This window comes from Grampus griseus (genome assembly GCF_964374135.1).
Source record: "Grampus griseus genome assembly, chromosome: 21".
Taxonomy (NCBI): Eukaryota; Metazoa; Chordata; class Mammalia; order Artiodactyla; family Delphinidae; genus Grampus; species Grampus griseus.
In genome coordinates this window covers 9,367,015-9,384,750 of record NC_139015.1, presented here as the reverse complement: position 1 = coordinate 9,384,750, position 17,736 = coordinate 9,367,015, and the positions used below count along the sequence as shown (strand labels likewise).

The 17,736-nt window shown below is 39.2% G+C and overlaps 1 protein-coding gene across 1 annotated transcript in view; it reads right to left on the bottom strand.

The window, feature by feature from the left end:
- The window catches only part of CSMD1 (CUB and Sushi multiple domains 1), a gene marked incomplete at its 3' end in the record, with an annotated part of 1,748,580 nt that overhangs the window by 243,749 nt on the left and 1,487,095 nt on the right, over window positions 1-17,736 (bottom strand). Inside the window, exons 24-25 of the mRNA XM_082680517.1 lie at window positions 7,238-7,429; window positions 6,643-6,769 (exon numbers count right to left, since the gene is read on the bottom strand). Coding sequence (XP_082536643.1) covers window positions 6,643-6,769; window positions 7,238-7,429 — 319 coding nt within the window. The remainder of the gene's footprint in view (window positions 1-6,642; window positions 6,770-7,237; window positions 7,430-17,736) is intronic.

Sequence of the window (17,736 nt, the reverse complement as noted above, 5' to 3'; positions counted from 1 at the left end):
ATGCTAAAAATGTAAAGATACAAAAGTTACAAATGTAACAAAAAATGATGCAAAGATTTTTTTCCTACCAGATTGGCAAAGATTATAAACACTTTATCCAGTTTCAGTGACATTGTGGAGACCCTACCTTTTCATATGCTGTTGAAGCCATATCTACTCTTCATAAAAGCAATTTGGTAATAACTATACAAATTTAAATGTGCATACACAGCAAGTCCAGCTTTAGAAATTCATTGTAGAAAGTACCCTCGAGGTGATATATTGGGAGGATGGTAGCATGGCTGATAATAGTGAAAAACTGAAAACAACGCAAATATCCCAATAGGGTATAGTTTAAATAAATTATGGTGCATTCAGGCAATAGAATCTTCTTCCATGACTAAACAGAATGAGGTGGAATTACAAGTAAGGATATAAAACTTTGACCATGTTTACTGACTGAAGGAAATCTTCAGAATAATATTAAGGCATGATACTATTTTTCAAAAATAATTAAACAAGTAGATAAACAGATAAATCAAGCTGTATATATATGTATGTATATTATATATATATATGGGGGTGTGTGTGTGTGTTTGCATAAGAAATTATAAAAATATATACCAAATTTTAAACTGTAGTTATATTTTGTGTCTAGGATTATAGCAAACTACTTTTCAGGCTTTTTATCTTTCTGCAACACTTTTCTAGTATTTCAAAAAATTGGGAAAATAAATAACTTTGAACGTCATGACAATGAACTTGAATTGATTCTGCACATAATGAGCAGACGAAATATGTACTTTTTTTAAAGGGGGTAAGTGATATGATCAGCTTTATTTGATAGAAATATTTGTATCAAGACACACAAAAATGTCTCAACCATTTGACCCAGAAAGAATTTTCCTGGGAATTTATTCTAAGGTATTAATTATAAAAAGAGGCAAAGCTTTACTTGCAATACTATTTGCCATATTATTATGTATAATATTGAAAATTAGAAATAATGTGAATAACCAAGAGAGACAATAATTAATTATAGACACCCACACTGTAGAGTATGCAAAGGTCCATGTAAGACATATGTGAACATGGCAACAATGATGTCTAGTATGGGGATAATGCATGCCTTTCTTTTTTATACTTTTGAAGATGTCTAGATATACATTTATTTTCCAGCCATATAAAATTAATATTTTAATTGAAAAAAAATAAAACATGCTCCTTAGAGTGGGAGCAGTGGTTGAGAGGCAGCCCTGGCAGGATGGTCAGAGAAGAGGCCCAGTGAGTCATGCTGGTCTGGACTAGGGAAGTAGCAGCAGTACTGGTGGGAGAGCAGACCTGGGGCTCCACATAGAATTACTGAGATGTGTGATCACAGGAGTGTGGGAAGGAGGGAGGAGCTCGTGACACTAAGAGGCTTGCCTGGATGTCTTGCTATGTAGTGATGACCCTACTTCAGAAGGAAGGAACTGCAGGGCAAACACTGAGTCCAGAGAAGAACACAGATTATTTTCAGGTGAGATAACAAGAATGAAATTCCTGTTGAGGGGTTGACCTTTTAACTGGGCCCCCAAAGATGGGAAGAATCTGGAGGTGAGGCAACAAGGAGAAACTGGGGGGAGCACAGGTCGAGAGAGCTGTGATGACAAGGTTGGGATGGGAGACTCATACATGCTTCATCTGTGCTGAAATGTAACGTGCATATGAGCCGTCGCAGGTAAACCTGTAGGGGACCAGACGCCAAGTCGAGAGGGTGTTACAGTTCTGGTTAAGGAGCTTATGTTCGCTGATTGGCAAAGGGGTGGCTCAGAGATGGAGAGGGTGGAGGACGGATTTGGAAGGCTCACTGGGAGAAGATTACAGTAAGAGCCTGGGAAGTAGGAACTGGGAATCACAGATAAGAAGAAAGACAAACAAGGGTAGAGCTGACAAGGGTTTGGCTTGCATGCAACTAATTTTTTCACAGAGCTTATTATGAAGAAATTTAATGTAGTTCACTAAAAGAATGCTGTGAGACATATATTAATACCTGTTTGTTTGTTTTGTTCAGTTGGGAAAATATTGGAGACTGGTGAGGGAGAAACAAGGAAGAGCAGAAGATAATACTGAAAATTAAAACCTCCAGCCATTCTGAGGAAGACAGGCATTGACAGAAATAGGGAATAAAGAAGTAGAAAGAGGCCCAGGGGGGATGACAATAATCCTGAAATTGGCGTGCCTGCCTTGTGCCTGTGAGGCATTCATCCCTGGAACAGCAGCCATACCAACGTCCCCACCATCAACTGCTTCTCCTAAGCTCCATTTATGTGTGATTGGAATTTCACTTCCAGTGTTACCACTTTTCAATTCTTTCTACACTTTCATCTTCAATGGTCAGTTCCCTTTTTGATTATCCGTGTTTGTAAAACGCCAAGTGGGTTTATCACTGGGAGACAAGGAAGCAACACGAGGACACACTCTGCTGTCTGTGGCTGAGTTGAGCGCAGCAATCCCCCTCGGGAAGGCGCGTGACGCGATCAGGAACTGGCTGTGACGTGCCTCTGTTGTTTATGCAGAGATCTGGGAGCTGAAGGGCTAAAAGAGAAGTCTGTCCTTCATGCAATTCTTCACAGTAAGTCTGCAACTGAAATCTGAATCCTGTTTTGGGGCACTGGCGTTGTTTAGCTGAAGCGGGGTAACTGAAATTGCCTGCATGAGGATCTTGCGCCGTGGCGGGCGCCTGCAGGGTTCTCCCTCTCTCTCACTCTGCAGGCAGCTGGTCGGGTTCCCTAAACCCAGCAGCTGCTCCCACAGCCCCAGCTAAGGAGGGCCAGAGCCCAGCCTCAGATACTGGGCAGACTTTGAAGAGCTGCTGCTCTCTTTTCTTTGGATGGCTGGAATTTTCTTGACCGGTTATTTCCTCACCCTACCCACAAAGATAGATGGGATACCCCGCTGTGGCCCTGACAGGAAAGGGGCGTTTGAGGTGCTTGGGTTCCGGGCCCCACGCCTGTCTGTCTTGCCAGCAAAAGACTCCCGACTCATGTTCCCAGCACATTTACTACATGCCGACCTCATGTTTGGAGACAAATGTCCAGTGAAGTGGAATCATTTGCCCGTCCTTCTCCTGCTTAGTCTGTGTCTCACAGAGATCTTGAAGGTTGGTCAAAAATAAATTAAAACATTCCTGGATCTCCAAACCACATCTCCCCCGATCTTTCTACAGCCCATCCGGCCATATGCGGTGAGATCAGGATCACATCCCACATTTCACTTTCTTTAAAAGTCTGCACGTGGACAGTTTTGACAATCTTGATACACTTTTGATAGGCCTCTAATGTTTTCAATACTGCATGAGCTTTTCTAATAAAATCCCCCTCAACTACACCTCCAAATGCAATTTCCTGGGAACAATTAGGAACAGAAATACTTTCAAAGTGAGTTTTCCAGACAATTACACTTGCAGAAAAGCAATGAAAGCCAGGGAACAACATACACATACGATTATGAAAAACACTGCCTTGATGCTGCTTGCTGAAGATGTTTGTAATGCTGTTCCCTTTATTGTATAAATTACAGCTGTGCTCAGCAGTGAAACGCACTGGGTCTCTCAGACACACACTTACATATAACTCTTAATGTGGCTAAATTTACTGCAGTGTCTTGTGATTAGACTTTTAATTAAATTTAATTCTGGTAACTGCTTTATAGTATGCGTGTTAAAATTACAAACCTCTTCCAGACCCAAGTGCCCTATAACAAAAACTATTTTGGGGTCTTCTATTACCTCGAACAAAAAGTTACAGCAATATGCAATCAGAAATTGCTTTGGACCTCCAAGAAAGCAAAATAGGCCCAGTAATAACTGGCCTGAAGTGTTGAAACCAGACCTTTTATAATTTCTGAGATCTTGTTCCTTATTTATTCTTTGACAGTGAAAAACACTGACATTTAAAGAAATCATAATAGAATGTATAGTAATGAATTCCATTTATATTAAGAATTTTTAATACTTAAATTAAACCCTGGGCTCATGTTTATATGATTGATGTATTCCTCATTTTCAAGCAAACGATGTAGATAAAATACTGGCTATGATACCAATGAAATAATTCAGTAAACTAAGCTAAAGAATATCCAAACTAAGACCAAGCCCTATTTTTCTTAGCATCAGTACCACTTTAAGCCTAAAATTGTATATTATGTACTTTTAAGTATGTTATTTTCCAAATTGCCATACTAAAAATAGTACATATTTTCTTAATGAAGAGAAATCACCAGAAACATTTTGGGATGAGGTTGAATACCGATGGAGTAAATTAATTACAAGTACTGATGTTTGCTTCTTAACTTCCTTATTATGAAGGGCTTTATGCCTTAAATGAAAAAGATCTGTTTACAAATTGAGTAACTTGAAAGATACCTACAAGAAGAAAAAAATTCCCCAAACAATAAAGTGGTATAGGCAATGTCTTTTTTTTTTCTAGAACATTAACGGTTAAATGACAAAGTCAGTTCCTGATGCAAAAGCTGTACATTTTTTATTACTTCAACTCATTCTTTATTAATTTCTTTTCTCTGTTCTTACTAAAATGTTAATGAAGTATTACATTCACCTGCAAAGAGTGAATTCATCACTTGGTTTGCATTAGGGGAACAAGTGCTCTTTCCAATTCTTGGGAAACAAATCACAAGGAGATGTGTCAGAAACAGAAACTTTTGAAATCAGCCTAAAAGGAAATATATCCTGTTTATGTAAAGTCATTTTATGAATCACAGATGATTCCTAGAATTTTTCACAATCAAATTCAGTGTAATGGCTTTTGGATTATTCAGATCAAGTGTTCAGGAATTCAAAGTTAAGAAGTAGTATTTAATTCTATTTAGTTCACTGGATAAGTGACTATGTTGATTTTTATGAAGAATACAGACTCTTAAATTCTGTTCCTCAAATATGCCTTATTTGTGTCCCAGTGGATCCATAACTACCTAATTAATCATTTTTCTTAACGACACAAGTTAATTTTTAAATGAGTTATTATAAAATAATGTTTTTTGCAATATTTACATGCTTTAAATTCCTTCCCTTGCTCCTTGTACATAGTAAGACTATTTCTTTTGGAGGGTTTGAAAGTGGTAATAGTTTGTGCCATGTCAGTTTAACTCACTCCCAAGATGTAAATGTGATCAAACTTCAAGAAAGTCTGGTGAATTTCAGGGAGGATGGAAGTCACCTGATGAGAAACAGCAACACTGAATGGAATCAGCAGGTCGCCTCACTCCTCCTTGTCCCGTTTCACTTTTTTACTAAGTTATAAAGTTGCAGTATGATAAATTTACTAAGTTTGCTGGGCAAACCTTTTGTGAATAAGGACAAAACCCACTAGTTCATAAATGTTTTCATGTATCCACCTGAGCACATAAATCACTAGTTCATAAATGTTTTCATGTATCCACTTGCCCCAGAAAGAGGTTTCTGCTTTGCACTTGTCTCTTTCAGCTTCTTCACATATTTCAGAGTTGAGTTGCCTGGATTCTTTTAGTCTTTGGTCAGTGCAATAACACAGGGAAGAGGAAAAGGAACAGAGGCACGTGGATTAAGGCTGTTGGGAGGTGGGGTACAGAGTTTTTTAAAAATTAACTTTCCGGGGAGATTTCAAAAGAATACAATGAAAGAGGAGAGTTAATGGGAGGAGAAAGGGGATTTTATGAGGCGTGACTAAAGAATGTACATTCTCTCCTTGTTCATCAAGATCTATAATTAAAGAACAGCTTATTTTGAAATTACTTTTTGCTTTACCGTACTGTGGTTTTGACACAGCCTTTTGACTGGCACATGGAGAATTTTACTTTTTGTTGGTTTACTTGTTAATTAAAAAAATTACCATCATTTAGGACTATTGACTGAAATAGAGTAATACTTTCTGTTGAAGTGTTTGCACAATTATCTGAGATTTTTCATGATTTTCTGTTATACGTGTAACTTTAGATTGGAATACTTTCTTGGTCTCCTTCAAACTTACTTTGGAATATCATAAAATAATCACACACCTCTTCCACCTCTATATGCAGAACCTTTTCAATATAACTGATTCTCTTCCCATTAAGGGGTGGATTATATTTCTTCAAACTTTATCTTGCCCCTGAGACCTGCTTTGGCAGATGGCACATCAGCAAATGTGATGCAAGCAAAAGTTTGCAAAGTCTCCATCTCTTGCTTCTAGGAACTTTATACCATCATTAGTTTCCTGAAGGAACAGAACCTGGAGTGGAGAGACCCCAGCCTTTAACCATCCAGCTGAGCCCCCCAAACCTGCATGAGGCCCTCCTAGACCACCCACCCCAACCAACCAGAACTGCCTGGGCAACCCACAAAGACATGAGCACATAAATCATCGTTTGCAGCAACTAAGTTTCGGGGCCCACTTGTTACGCAGCCAAAGCTAACTGAGGTACTTACTTTTTTTATCTTTACTATGGATGGCTTAACACAAATTTTCAAAGGAATACCAAAGTGAGCATGCAAACCAACAAAAACCTTGGCCATGTGTTTACATTTTCTTCTTTAACTCAGAAACTTAAATCTAATAGTGGGTAATAATGGATGTACCACTATCTCCACCACAAGAATAGGAGCCATGCTTCTATTCTCAAATCACTGAAACCCAATAAAACAAGTACCTGATGGTCTTTCCCGGGTCCGCCTCTACAACCCAGGTGCAGTGGAGGTTGTTGTCGTATGGAGTGGGGTAGCCAGGAGACAAGATGCGTCCTGAAGTGGCAGCGTGGATCTGACCGCCACATTCCGCTGAAAGGGATACAGAAACACAGGGAAGTTTACTCCAGGCATTAGAGGCTTCCTGTAACTACCTTTAAAAGCCCAAACCATCACGTCTGTGTTGTACACACAGGAAAACAATCACAGCCATCTGTTTGTCCCTGTCATTGCTTTCCTTTACTTGTTCCCTAGCATTATCTTGATGGAAAGGCAGTATCCTCTGTGCAAAGTCAAGAGAATAAAACAGTGAAACACTGTGTTATATTTCTAATAATAATTCTGTGCAGATAGCCTCAATAAAATAGTACTAGGAGATCTGTCTTTCCTACCTAAAAAAAGAAAAAAAACAAACACACACACTCACACAAATATTAGGAATACATAAAAACCCATACTGGAGAGAGAGCAGTGGAAATCCTTCCCCCTTCCTCTGTAAGAACTAAGTCAGAGCATATGCGTGGGCCTCCAGCTCTCATTGTGCACTTGTAAGTAACTCACCTACACAGGAGGGCAGTGGTCTGTCCCACACTCTCCGGTCACCACTCAGACAGGTCAGAGTGTTGCCGCCGTGCATGGCGTAGCCTGGGTTACAGCTGTACAGAACCACCGTGTCCGTGAAGTGGCCTTCATCCCGGATCCTGTAGCCATAGTTAGGGATCCCCGGATCCTCACATTTCACTAGGTCAAAACCTATGAGAAAAGAAGGAAGGAATTAGTAGAAAAATGTAACAGTGGCGTCTATATTGGCGTTAAAATATCGATGAAATAGACCAGGTTGTCAAATGTCCCTTGAAGTGTAGAAAGAAAAAGAAGACTCTGAATTTAAAAATGGGGAAATACATGTGAGTCTTGATTGGGTTTATCTGTTAACCATTGGTTGTTTCTTGGGGTTCGATCACTTTATTTGTTCCTATCTATTGATATACTTACAAGTGAAACTGAGCAGGACCATGGCCTCCACCTGCCTTTTGTCTGTAGAAAACTTTAGCCAAAGAAAAAGTTTAATCGGAGAAGTGAGAAAATGCAGAAAGAAAGGAAAGCATTCAAACAGGACAAAATAATAACAGTTTAGTCATTAAGCAAAGTCAAGGACCTTTAGTTCCTCCTCAAGGGCTATAGATAATATTCAGTCATATCCTTTGAGCTGTTATGTAGATACTGAAACCCCTACCAGGTGGAAGAAGTTAACTACATCATGACCAGACTGCAGCCATGACACAAGCCGCCACAATTCTGAGAACTGGCCTCAAAGAAATGTTAACAAACTGACCCTGGAACTGAAGACTAACTACTTAAAACATTCAAGATGACGCTGATCATGACCAATTTCAAGATGGCAGTCGGAGCTGACTGTGCTGTTTCTGCACATAGCTCCCTCCCTCCACCTATAAAAGCTCTTGCCCGCTGGTTGTCACGGGGCAGTCAGCCTTTGGATACAAGTCCACCTTCTCCCCCAGTTACCAGCCTCTGGAATAAAGCAAACTTTCCTTTCCACCAATCTTGCCTTTCGAGGATTAGCCTTCAAGTGGCGAGCAGCTAGACCCCACTTTGAGTAACACAAGGAGATTCTAAAGAGTTCCAAACTGTCATCAGGTAATCCATATGTCCAGCCAGCCTTCTGGATTCTCCAGTGAGCTTCACGTATGCCTTTCCTGTGTCCACATCCCCTCTTTGTCACACCTGGGACCTTCCAGCAGGGCCACCCCTCGCTGCCACCTGGTGCTTATCAGGGTCTTTACTGCCTGTGCTCACTCGAGCCCCCGCCCCCAGGCCCACTTCCTCTAAAACTCCCAGATCTCAAGCTTCTCGGGAAGTTAACAAGTCCTTTCTGCTCATGGGAGCCGGGCTCTCTGTCCCACCTGCTGTGGTCCCAAGGGCCAGGGTGAGAGACTCCTAAGTCCCTCTGTGTACAACAGAAACCCCAGAATGAGTCATGGTAATGACTTCATCAAGCTAAGCTCTGAGACTCAAAGAAACAGATGATAGAAATGAAGATTTAGCCTCTGCGTTACTGAGAACCGTACATTGCTTTTGCATGAGGCAATAATTTAAGGCCATCTGTGAAGACAGCTCTACACTAACAAATCTCTCTCCTCATATCATGATGCAAATTTTGACCATTTAAAAAAGTAGAGCTGGAAACTTGAGGGACCACATGGGATCACATCTATTTCCACCTAACTTTGACATTTTCCTTTTCACAAAAATAAATAAATAAAATTTTAAAAAGTGAACGTGTGATTTTGCTAAGTCTGCCGGTCAAATTTGCATTCTGAGTGCTTTCCATTGAGGAAGATATACCTTTAAATTCACACTATCATCTACCCTCATAATATCTACATAATCAAGATTGAGTTCTTCAGGTTTGTATATGGGAGGGAAATGAGTACACATTTGGTAATTTACATACAATTGCCAAGAAAAGTTTCCCTCTTTACAGTTTCCTTCTATAGAATGTCAGTCTTTATCTACTGTGCCTTTACAAGAACTCTCTGTTTATCTATTTAAGAAATGCAAATAGTTGTAATTCAAGATGCCCAGAAGGAGGGATTTCCCTGGTGGCGCAGTGGTTAAGAATCTGCCTGCCAATGCAGCGGACACGGGTTCAATCTCTGGTCTGGGAAGATCCCACATGCCGCAGACCAGCTAAGCCCGTGAGCCACAACTACTGAGCCTGCACTCTAGAGCCTGCGAGCCACAATTACTGAGCCCATATGCCACAACTACTGAAGCCCATATGCCTAGAGCACGTGCTCCACAACAAGAGATGCCACCACAATGAGAAGCCCTCACACCGCTATGAAGAGCAGGCCCTGCTCACCGCAACTAGAGAAAGCCAGCGCACAGCAATGAAGACCCAGTGCAGCCTAAAATAAATAAAATTAATTTTAAAATAATTTTTAAATATATTTTTTAAAAAAAGATGCCCAGAAGGAAAGTGCGTAACAGTATGTCAATTTCAGCACGAAACAAGGATATTTTAAATTACCACGAAGGGGATCGAAATTAAGGGGAAGGGCCCCAGTCACATAGGGTTTCAGGGCTCATGCAAATATCTGACAAGGCTAGTCTGACGCATAGTCCCAGCACCACCGGGAAAGGAAGCGAGCTTCTGAACTCGCTTAGGACAAACAACCACCCTTGCTCACGTGCTGCAGACTGCAGGTTATTTAGCCCTAGCTTTTCTTTGTACAGAACGGAAAGAGGAAGCAAGTCTTTGTTGTTACTGCTTTACTTGGTTTGGGGCTTGGAAGAGACAGCATCAGAGCAGTGCTTTTGAAAGCACCACTGCCCGTGGTGACAAGGACCGGAAGCCACTGCTGGCTGGAGCAGAGTGACAAGCTGGAGTGATGGCTGGAGTAGGGCTCCACTAACAATGGTAATAATAACCAATGTTTCAAACTGTTTCACCATTTGGAAGTCAAATTAGGTATCTGAGTATCAAGTGTCAGTGGTGCATAAAATTGGACATATGCAGGAGACAAAATCCATGTCTCAAAATTATGAACAGAAAGAGTCAAACATCTATCCCTTTTGTTTGTACCCCTGTGACAGAAACCTGGGTGAAGTAAAACCTACATGAGAGGTGCCAAGCTCAAGTGCTAATGGGGCCATGCAGGTCTTACCAACGCAGAGCGAGGCCGTGCAGGACAGCAGCCCAGGAGACAGTGACGACCTGCTGTCCTGCTGAAATTCACACTCCCTCTGACCCAAGCTTCTGATTTTTCTAGGAGCACCTGAAACCTGGATTTTTTAAGTTTATAAAATGCTTGTTGAATAAATACCTATTTTGGAAATGGAGATGTTTAAAATCCAGGATTAGATTGTGAAAGCTAGACGTAAATAACTTTAAAAGATATTGATAATTTCTCAGTTTTTGGTGAAGGCTGAGACTCACTTCTGAAGAGTCGGCAATATTCCATCTAATTTTTTAAGACTAAACTTTGAAACACACAGAACTTCTGAGGATGATTAAGGGGTGGACAAAGAAATGGTCCAGCTGACTTGCCAGAGACCTTTTATTCTGACAGTGAATTATTTCCTGGTTACACAGAAGAGTTTGTTATGAAAGACTGTCCTCCCTGGAGATTGATGCCTATAAAAGATAAAGTAATGACATTGACTTTCCTGGCGATTTACGTGCTGTCTCATTAGCCATCCACTTCACAGATAAACACTCATGCTTAAAGGTTATCCAGACTTTCCCTCTAAGTTCAGAGAGCATGGCTTTTAAAGTTTTCCATCAAACAAGTTATCAAAGTTCTAAAACTCCCAAATCTTATATTAAAATTAGCTTGAAGAAACGTTTTCCTCTGCCCCAAAGCCTGCATTAAAACCTTTTTGGAGGAAGGAAGGAAGAAACATTGAAAAACGAACAAGTAAACACAGATGTACCAATAAAAATGACTGCTAAACTTTGTGTTGAATTATTATAAAAATGTCTGTTTTATTGCTTTTTCTATCACTCAGTCTTGAAAGATTTTGTTTTCTAAACCACACCTCATCATGCAGAGTTGAGCCAAGCTATTTTTTTTTTAACATCTTTACTGGAGTATAATTGCTTTACAATGGTGTGTTAGTTTCTGCTTTACAGTAAAATGAATCAGCTATACATATACATATATCCCCCCATATCTCCTCCTTCTTGCATCTCCCTCCCACCCTCCCTAACCCACCCCTCTAGGTGGTCATAAAGCACTGAGCTGATCTCCCTGAGCTATGAGCCAAGCTATTTTTGAAAGGGCAGTTACTCTTCCCACTACCAGCTGTCCTGTTTTTCTTATGATTCCATTTATTGTTTTTTCAAAAGATCAGTTAAGTCCTTGACAATATCATGAAATATGTTATTTTGTAAAAAGTCCTACACTTGATTCCTAAGTGCCTGAAGCTTCTAGACCTACCTAAAGTCATTATATGCAATATATTCCTGTTCTTTTTTTTTTTTTTTTTTTTTTTTGCGGTATGTGGGCCTCTCACTGTTGTGGCCTCTCCCGTTGTGCAGCACAGGTTCTGGACGCACAGGCTCAGTGGCCGTGGCTCACGGGCCCAGCCGCTCTGCGGCATGTGGGATCTTCCCGGACTGGAGCACGAACCCGTGTCCCCTGCATCGGCAGGCGGACTCTCAACAACTGCGCCACCAGGGAAGCCCAATATATTCCTCTTCTTGTCAGAAACTTGAAAAGTGTTTATTATCTTTATTTATTATTTTGATATTCCCAAGTTTAGTTTTCCAGCTCAGTGAAGGGAGCTTTGTTTGTTCAAAACTTCTGACAGGGTTTAATAATTCATGCACAGTTACAGGCAGTATCATAGACATTTATTCCTAGAGGAAGCATTCAATCAACATCTTGAAAGGATTAGAGAAGGAGCTCTAGAAACCCCAAATTTGTTTCTTGTTGCTTGTGCAGTGAACCAGTTTGATGCTTGGACTCAGTCTGTCCACACGCAGTAGATACACAGGCCCTCTGCAGCCTCTCTCTTCACAAACTGAATGACAGTCATTTCAATTAAGCTCTGCTTGCTATGTGGTTAGGGTGTAATATTATCATTGTCTCTTAAAAATTTCAACGCTGCTTTTAAACATTGGTGAAATAAGTTGAATCGATGTATAACAGCAGAGTTCTTCAATGACAATATAAAGTTTTGTGCTGTTGATTTTGTGTCCCTTTCAGGAAAAATATTTTTCTGTAGTTATTAAAAAATCTCAAAAATTATTTTGTTAGATTTATATTTAGATCTACAAAGATAGTCCTCCAAAGAAGAGATACTTCCACTTTAACTTGAATCTAAAAGACTTTAAATTAAAAAAAAATTTTTTTAATTTATTTATTTTATTTATTTATTTTTGACTGCATTGGGTCTTCGTTGCTGAGTGCAGGCTTTACTCTAGTTGTAGCAAGCGGGGGCTACTCTTTGTTGTGGTGCGCAGGCTTCTCATTGCAGTGGCTTCTCTTGTTGCAGAGCACGGCTCTAGGTGGGTGGGCTTCGGTAGTTGTGGCATGTGGGCTTCAGTAGCTGTGGCTCATGGGCTCTAGAGCACAGACTCAGTAGTTGTGGCACATGGGCTTAGTTGCTCTGCAGCATGTGGGATCTTCCCGGACCAGGGATTGAAACCATTTCCCCTGTGTTGGCAGGCGGATTCTTAACCACAGCGCTATCAGGGAAGTCTCTGAATCTAAAAGACTTTAAAATGATCACTCTTAAGCTTGCTATAGAATAATGGTTTAAAAATATAGAGAAGTTATCCTTTTTTATCTTGAAGCCAGTAGCCTGCCACAAATCAGTGTATAAATACCGATTTTCTGTATTTTCTTTAAGCCATAGAAACGTTAAGAAGATTAAATCAAGTTATTTGTTTCAAAACATTACCTATTAAGAATTGCAATTGTTGCTTGAAACGATTTAGTAATTCTAGTTCTTTCTGTTTTCCACTGATTTCTTCGTAGTCACATAAGCAGCAAAGATGCTCTGAACAAAATGTTCTAGTCAAAACAAGCTCCCAACATCAGGCAGATGAAAATTATTACTCCATCTCTTTTGCGGTAATTACCCAGTCTTAATGTTTTTAAGGATTAAATCCTATATCTCTTTAAAGTCTAACAAAATATTAGTTTTATAAGAGACTTCCACTTAACTCTCAAGTGTTTGGACTAGTTCTTATCTTCAAAATCAAGCACTTATGTTTGAAAAGAAGCTGCTGTAGATTTAATCCACTTCATACACCCAAGATGAACCGTGAGGGTCGCAGTCATGTGAACTCTTCGTCCTCCATCCCAGGGACTCTTGAGAAATTACCTTCATGCTCAGGTGAGCTGTGAGTACACGACTGACAAAGAATCCTTATCATTTAAGAATCTCTGATATCTTCTCCTATGAACCACTGATAAAGCCTTGCATGCTTATAGAAACATTATCTCATAACTTTACCTAAGACTTAATTCAACTTGAATAATGTACTTCTCTGTAAAAAAATTAGAAGTTAGTAACCTAAGAAAGGTTGCCATATGCAAAAACAGCAACAACAGCTCATTTTCATTCAGTAAAAGAAGAACTGTTAAAAATTCCTTTTTATTAACTTCCTTTATTTGCAGTTACCTAGAAAAAATTGTATTCGGGAGGAGAGCACTGCTAAAACTAATTTTTGTGGTTCACGTGAGAAGTTCATTAACAGGGAATTTCATGAAGTATTTGATTAATTCATGTTTTTAAATGCAACTCTCAGTATTTAAGAATGAAATTCTGGGTGAAGTATTTGTGTGTGTGTGTGTTTGATTTTTAAATTATCTATTAAATTATGTATCTGTGCTGTTTGTTTAGCCATGTCTGTTATTGATTTCAAATTGGGTTTTTTTGTTCAGCTTTTTTTTTTCATTTAACCCATTTCTTTTCCCCACGTGCTAAGTTTTATTACTGCTGCTATTATTTTGTGATTATGTCAGCCACCCCTGTGGAAAGACACTCTGAATTTTACCCAAATAGCATTAATCATAAGGATGGTGGTAATTTTTAAACGGAAAAGCTTAAAAGAGCTCAGAACTTCTGAGCTTCAGAGTGAAAAACAAAACTAGACAAAACAAAACCCTGTAAAAGTCCAGAATGAGAATCATATAACCAAAGAAATTATCTATTTTTTCTGGAACCATGTTGGTTTTTATCACACATGTCACTAAGATATCATAAAGCAAGGTAATCACAGCTAGGAATTCCAGGAGTCCATCTTGAAATGTTGTGTAATTCTGAATATATTATATATTTCCAAAACAAATCTTTAATGTTGACTATACTCTGAGTTTGAGTAGAGCTACCCAGTGGTTCCAATTGTTAACACCAGTTCTGAGAAGGCTTCCTGGAAGAATTCGTAGTATTCACCTTCTCACAGATCTTTAACACTATACACACCTATTGGTCCGTGTAGAGGACATTTAAAGCTGATGGTTCAGGGAACTTGGGGCAAGATCAGGATGAGGCATCTGCACGAAAATGGATGGATGAAGGCATTTTACTCTGAATCAGTTTTTAAACACATCCAAAGGGTGAATATTATTCTAACACACACTATGGTAAGAACATATAATCAGAGCATTGTCCAAATTTCCAGACACATTTAGTATCACTTCTGGGGCTTTATTAGATGTTGTGAGAAGTACTGAATGAAACATGGCCCCTTATCTTCCATAGTCTAGTTAATTACACAGATAGGAAAATAAGTATTTTAAAAAGAATAGATGTTACAGTAGAGGTTCCTGTGAAGGTTGAGAGGGGCACCAAAGGAAGCAGGAGTGTTGGGATAAGACCTGAGCTGGTCCAGAAGCCTAGTCGGTGTCGGGAGTGATAAAACTAGAGGGAGAAACTCCAGGTAAAGTCTTCACAGATGCATGGGAGTTCGGAAGAATGTGGTATATCTTGGAGTGCAGAACAATTTCTGGGAGCATCTGTATTTGCTGAAGCTTCGTTTTAAGCATGTGGAGGTGGAGTGGGAATAGGACTGAAAAGAAGACAGAGTGGATATGGGCGAGAAGGGAAAGGGCTGGATTGGAGCCCAGGGAGTTGAGACCGAGTCAGTATGTAACAGGGTCGTGGAGAAGCCAGGGCAGCTGCACAGAAAGTCACGCAAATATATCTGCACTTCAGAGAGATAATCAGTAGTCCTATAGAGTATGGACTGGAGTGAGAAAAAAAGGCAGGAAAACAAAAAGATATTTAGTGCTGAAAGGTAGGTTGTAGTAGGGGATACATGGTAGTGGATGAGGTAAGATTATGTGTGTGTGTGAAGCTTGCAAACATTTTATCAGGTGGAGGGAGCTTGAGAGGTGACTGGAGGCTGCAGAGAGATGGTCTGTGAAGAGAGAAGACAAGAGAGGGAAGGAGCTGGTACGAGAGAGGCAGGGCTTGCATGTCAGGCAGAAAACAGAAGAATCAACATCATCAACTTGTAACATTGGTGTCGTCTCATTACAGATCCAGTGAATTTATCCAGGAAAACAAGAAAATCCTTCATCAATAACTTCTTCCATGAAATAATTAAAAACAAACAAGATTTGCAAAATTTTGAGACAAGAACAAGAAGGTACCAGGCCTTAGAGAGCTTACTGTCCAACACAGGAATCAGATATAATAACAAATAACAACAGATTGTGATGAGTATCTAAGCAATAGAAATACATAAAATATGAGTCAACATGGACATAATCCTAACAAATGCATATTTCTGTTCTCTGTTGTCCTGGGCCCCTATTCTTTATTAGTTTTTCTACTTTTTCTTAATTATTTCTGTTCTGTTGTGTTCACTTCTTTTTATATTGGAGGTTAATAATAGTAGGACATGCATAGAATATTTTTTAACAGGAACATCTGTAAAGTTTTATAAGGATGGCTCCTTTCACCAAACAGAATGAGCCTCAAGTTATCTGATAAATACTAATGTTTGTCTGGCACAACTACTGAATCTGTTCAGATGATCCATGTCCTTTACGCATTTTAGTTTTAAGCAAAAATGTTTTCATGTTGACATAAATACCGCTACTCTGATTGTAAATGTAAGCTATTAATACTCTTCTCCTAAAATGTATTTTTAATCATGATTCCTACCTGATGATGAAGGTAGTAAATTATAAACAGTAGCTTAGTCTAGTAATATTACTTTTTTACGGATAAAATGTGTTGGAGAGTATAATTTCTCAATATAATTTTTAATCCACTACGTTAATAGGCATAAAGTGAAAAAAATGAGATAATTTCACTAATATAGTTAGGAACATAAATCTGGAGCATCTTGTCTTCTGACCTACAATCTTAATTCATTAATTAAATCACCTAGTTGACACGCATATATAAAGTGCCTACTGTGTGTCATGCATTCTACTAGGTGCTGAAGATAAAAAATTAATTAACCTCAGTCCTGCCCCACCAGGAGCTCACAATCTGTACAGGAAGAAAAACAACAGTTAATATCACACATCTTAAAGGGACACCCAGTCATTAATTGAACACACGCTTGTTAAGCACTTACTATGTGGTAAGTCTCACACAACACTGCACTGTGGTTGCATGTGCAGGCAGAGCCTGGCCCTCAGGGCTCAGAGCTCCATCGGCAGCGATACTCTCACACCAACAAGTGCTTAAGGAGAACGGAATGGACAAACATCGACGTTTCAGGTGCGGAACTGCTCACAGAGCTGGAGACTCCCGTGCTTCCTGAGGTTTCTGTGAAAGCAGGATGCCAGTACAGGGCAGCCCATTCACAGGCAGCCACCCACATAACATATGGCTGCTTCTAAATGAGCCACCTGTACTCTCCAAGGGACACCAGGTGACCACAAACAACATGTCACACTCTAAGGTGGACACTTCTTTCAGTTTTACTGACAAAAACAGATAGACATGCATACAGACATCCATTTACATAAAGGGACACCCTGAAGTACAATGAAATGAGTTCGGCCAACTGTACGTCACATTTAATTACAAAGAATGTAATTCAATTATTGTCGGAACATATTGCAAGACAGAGTGGTAGTTTTTCATTTTTCTTTTTTGCAGCAGAATTTAGAAAGTAACTTCTCTTTAAAGGTCTGTGTTCTTTGTTTGTTTTTGTCCAGGGATAATATGTCTAAAAAATAAAACTCAACATGTTTTTACTCTAAACTTTGAAAATCACAAATTGCTTAAAGTACCTTAACTATTTTAAGCATTTGATTAACTATTGTTGATTCTTTAAATTTTAGTTTATAGTCCTGAAGGATCTTCAGGGCCAAATGCAAAGTTAAGAAGAACTGAAATCCTTTACAATATATAATTATATAATTCGATGTAACCTGATAGCAAAACAGAGTAGAAATTAAAACCAGATTGAATATAGGTTTTGATAGCTTATGAAATTAAATATCAATATAAGTAGAGCCAATAACTAGAACAAGGTGAGAAATGAGAAACTTCTACGTGTATCTATCATAAATACCATAATTGAAATATATTGTAATATATTTGCATATTTTTAA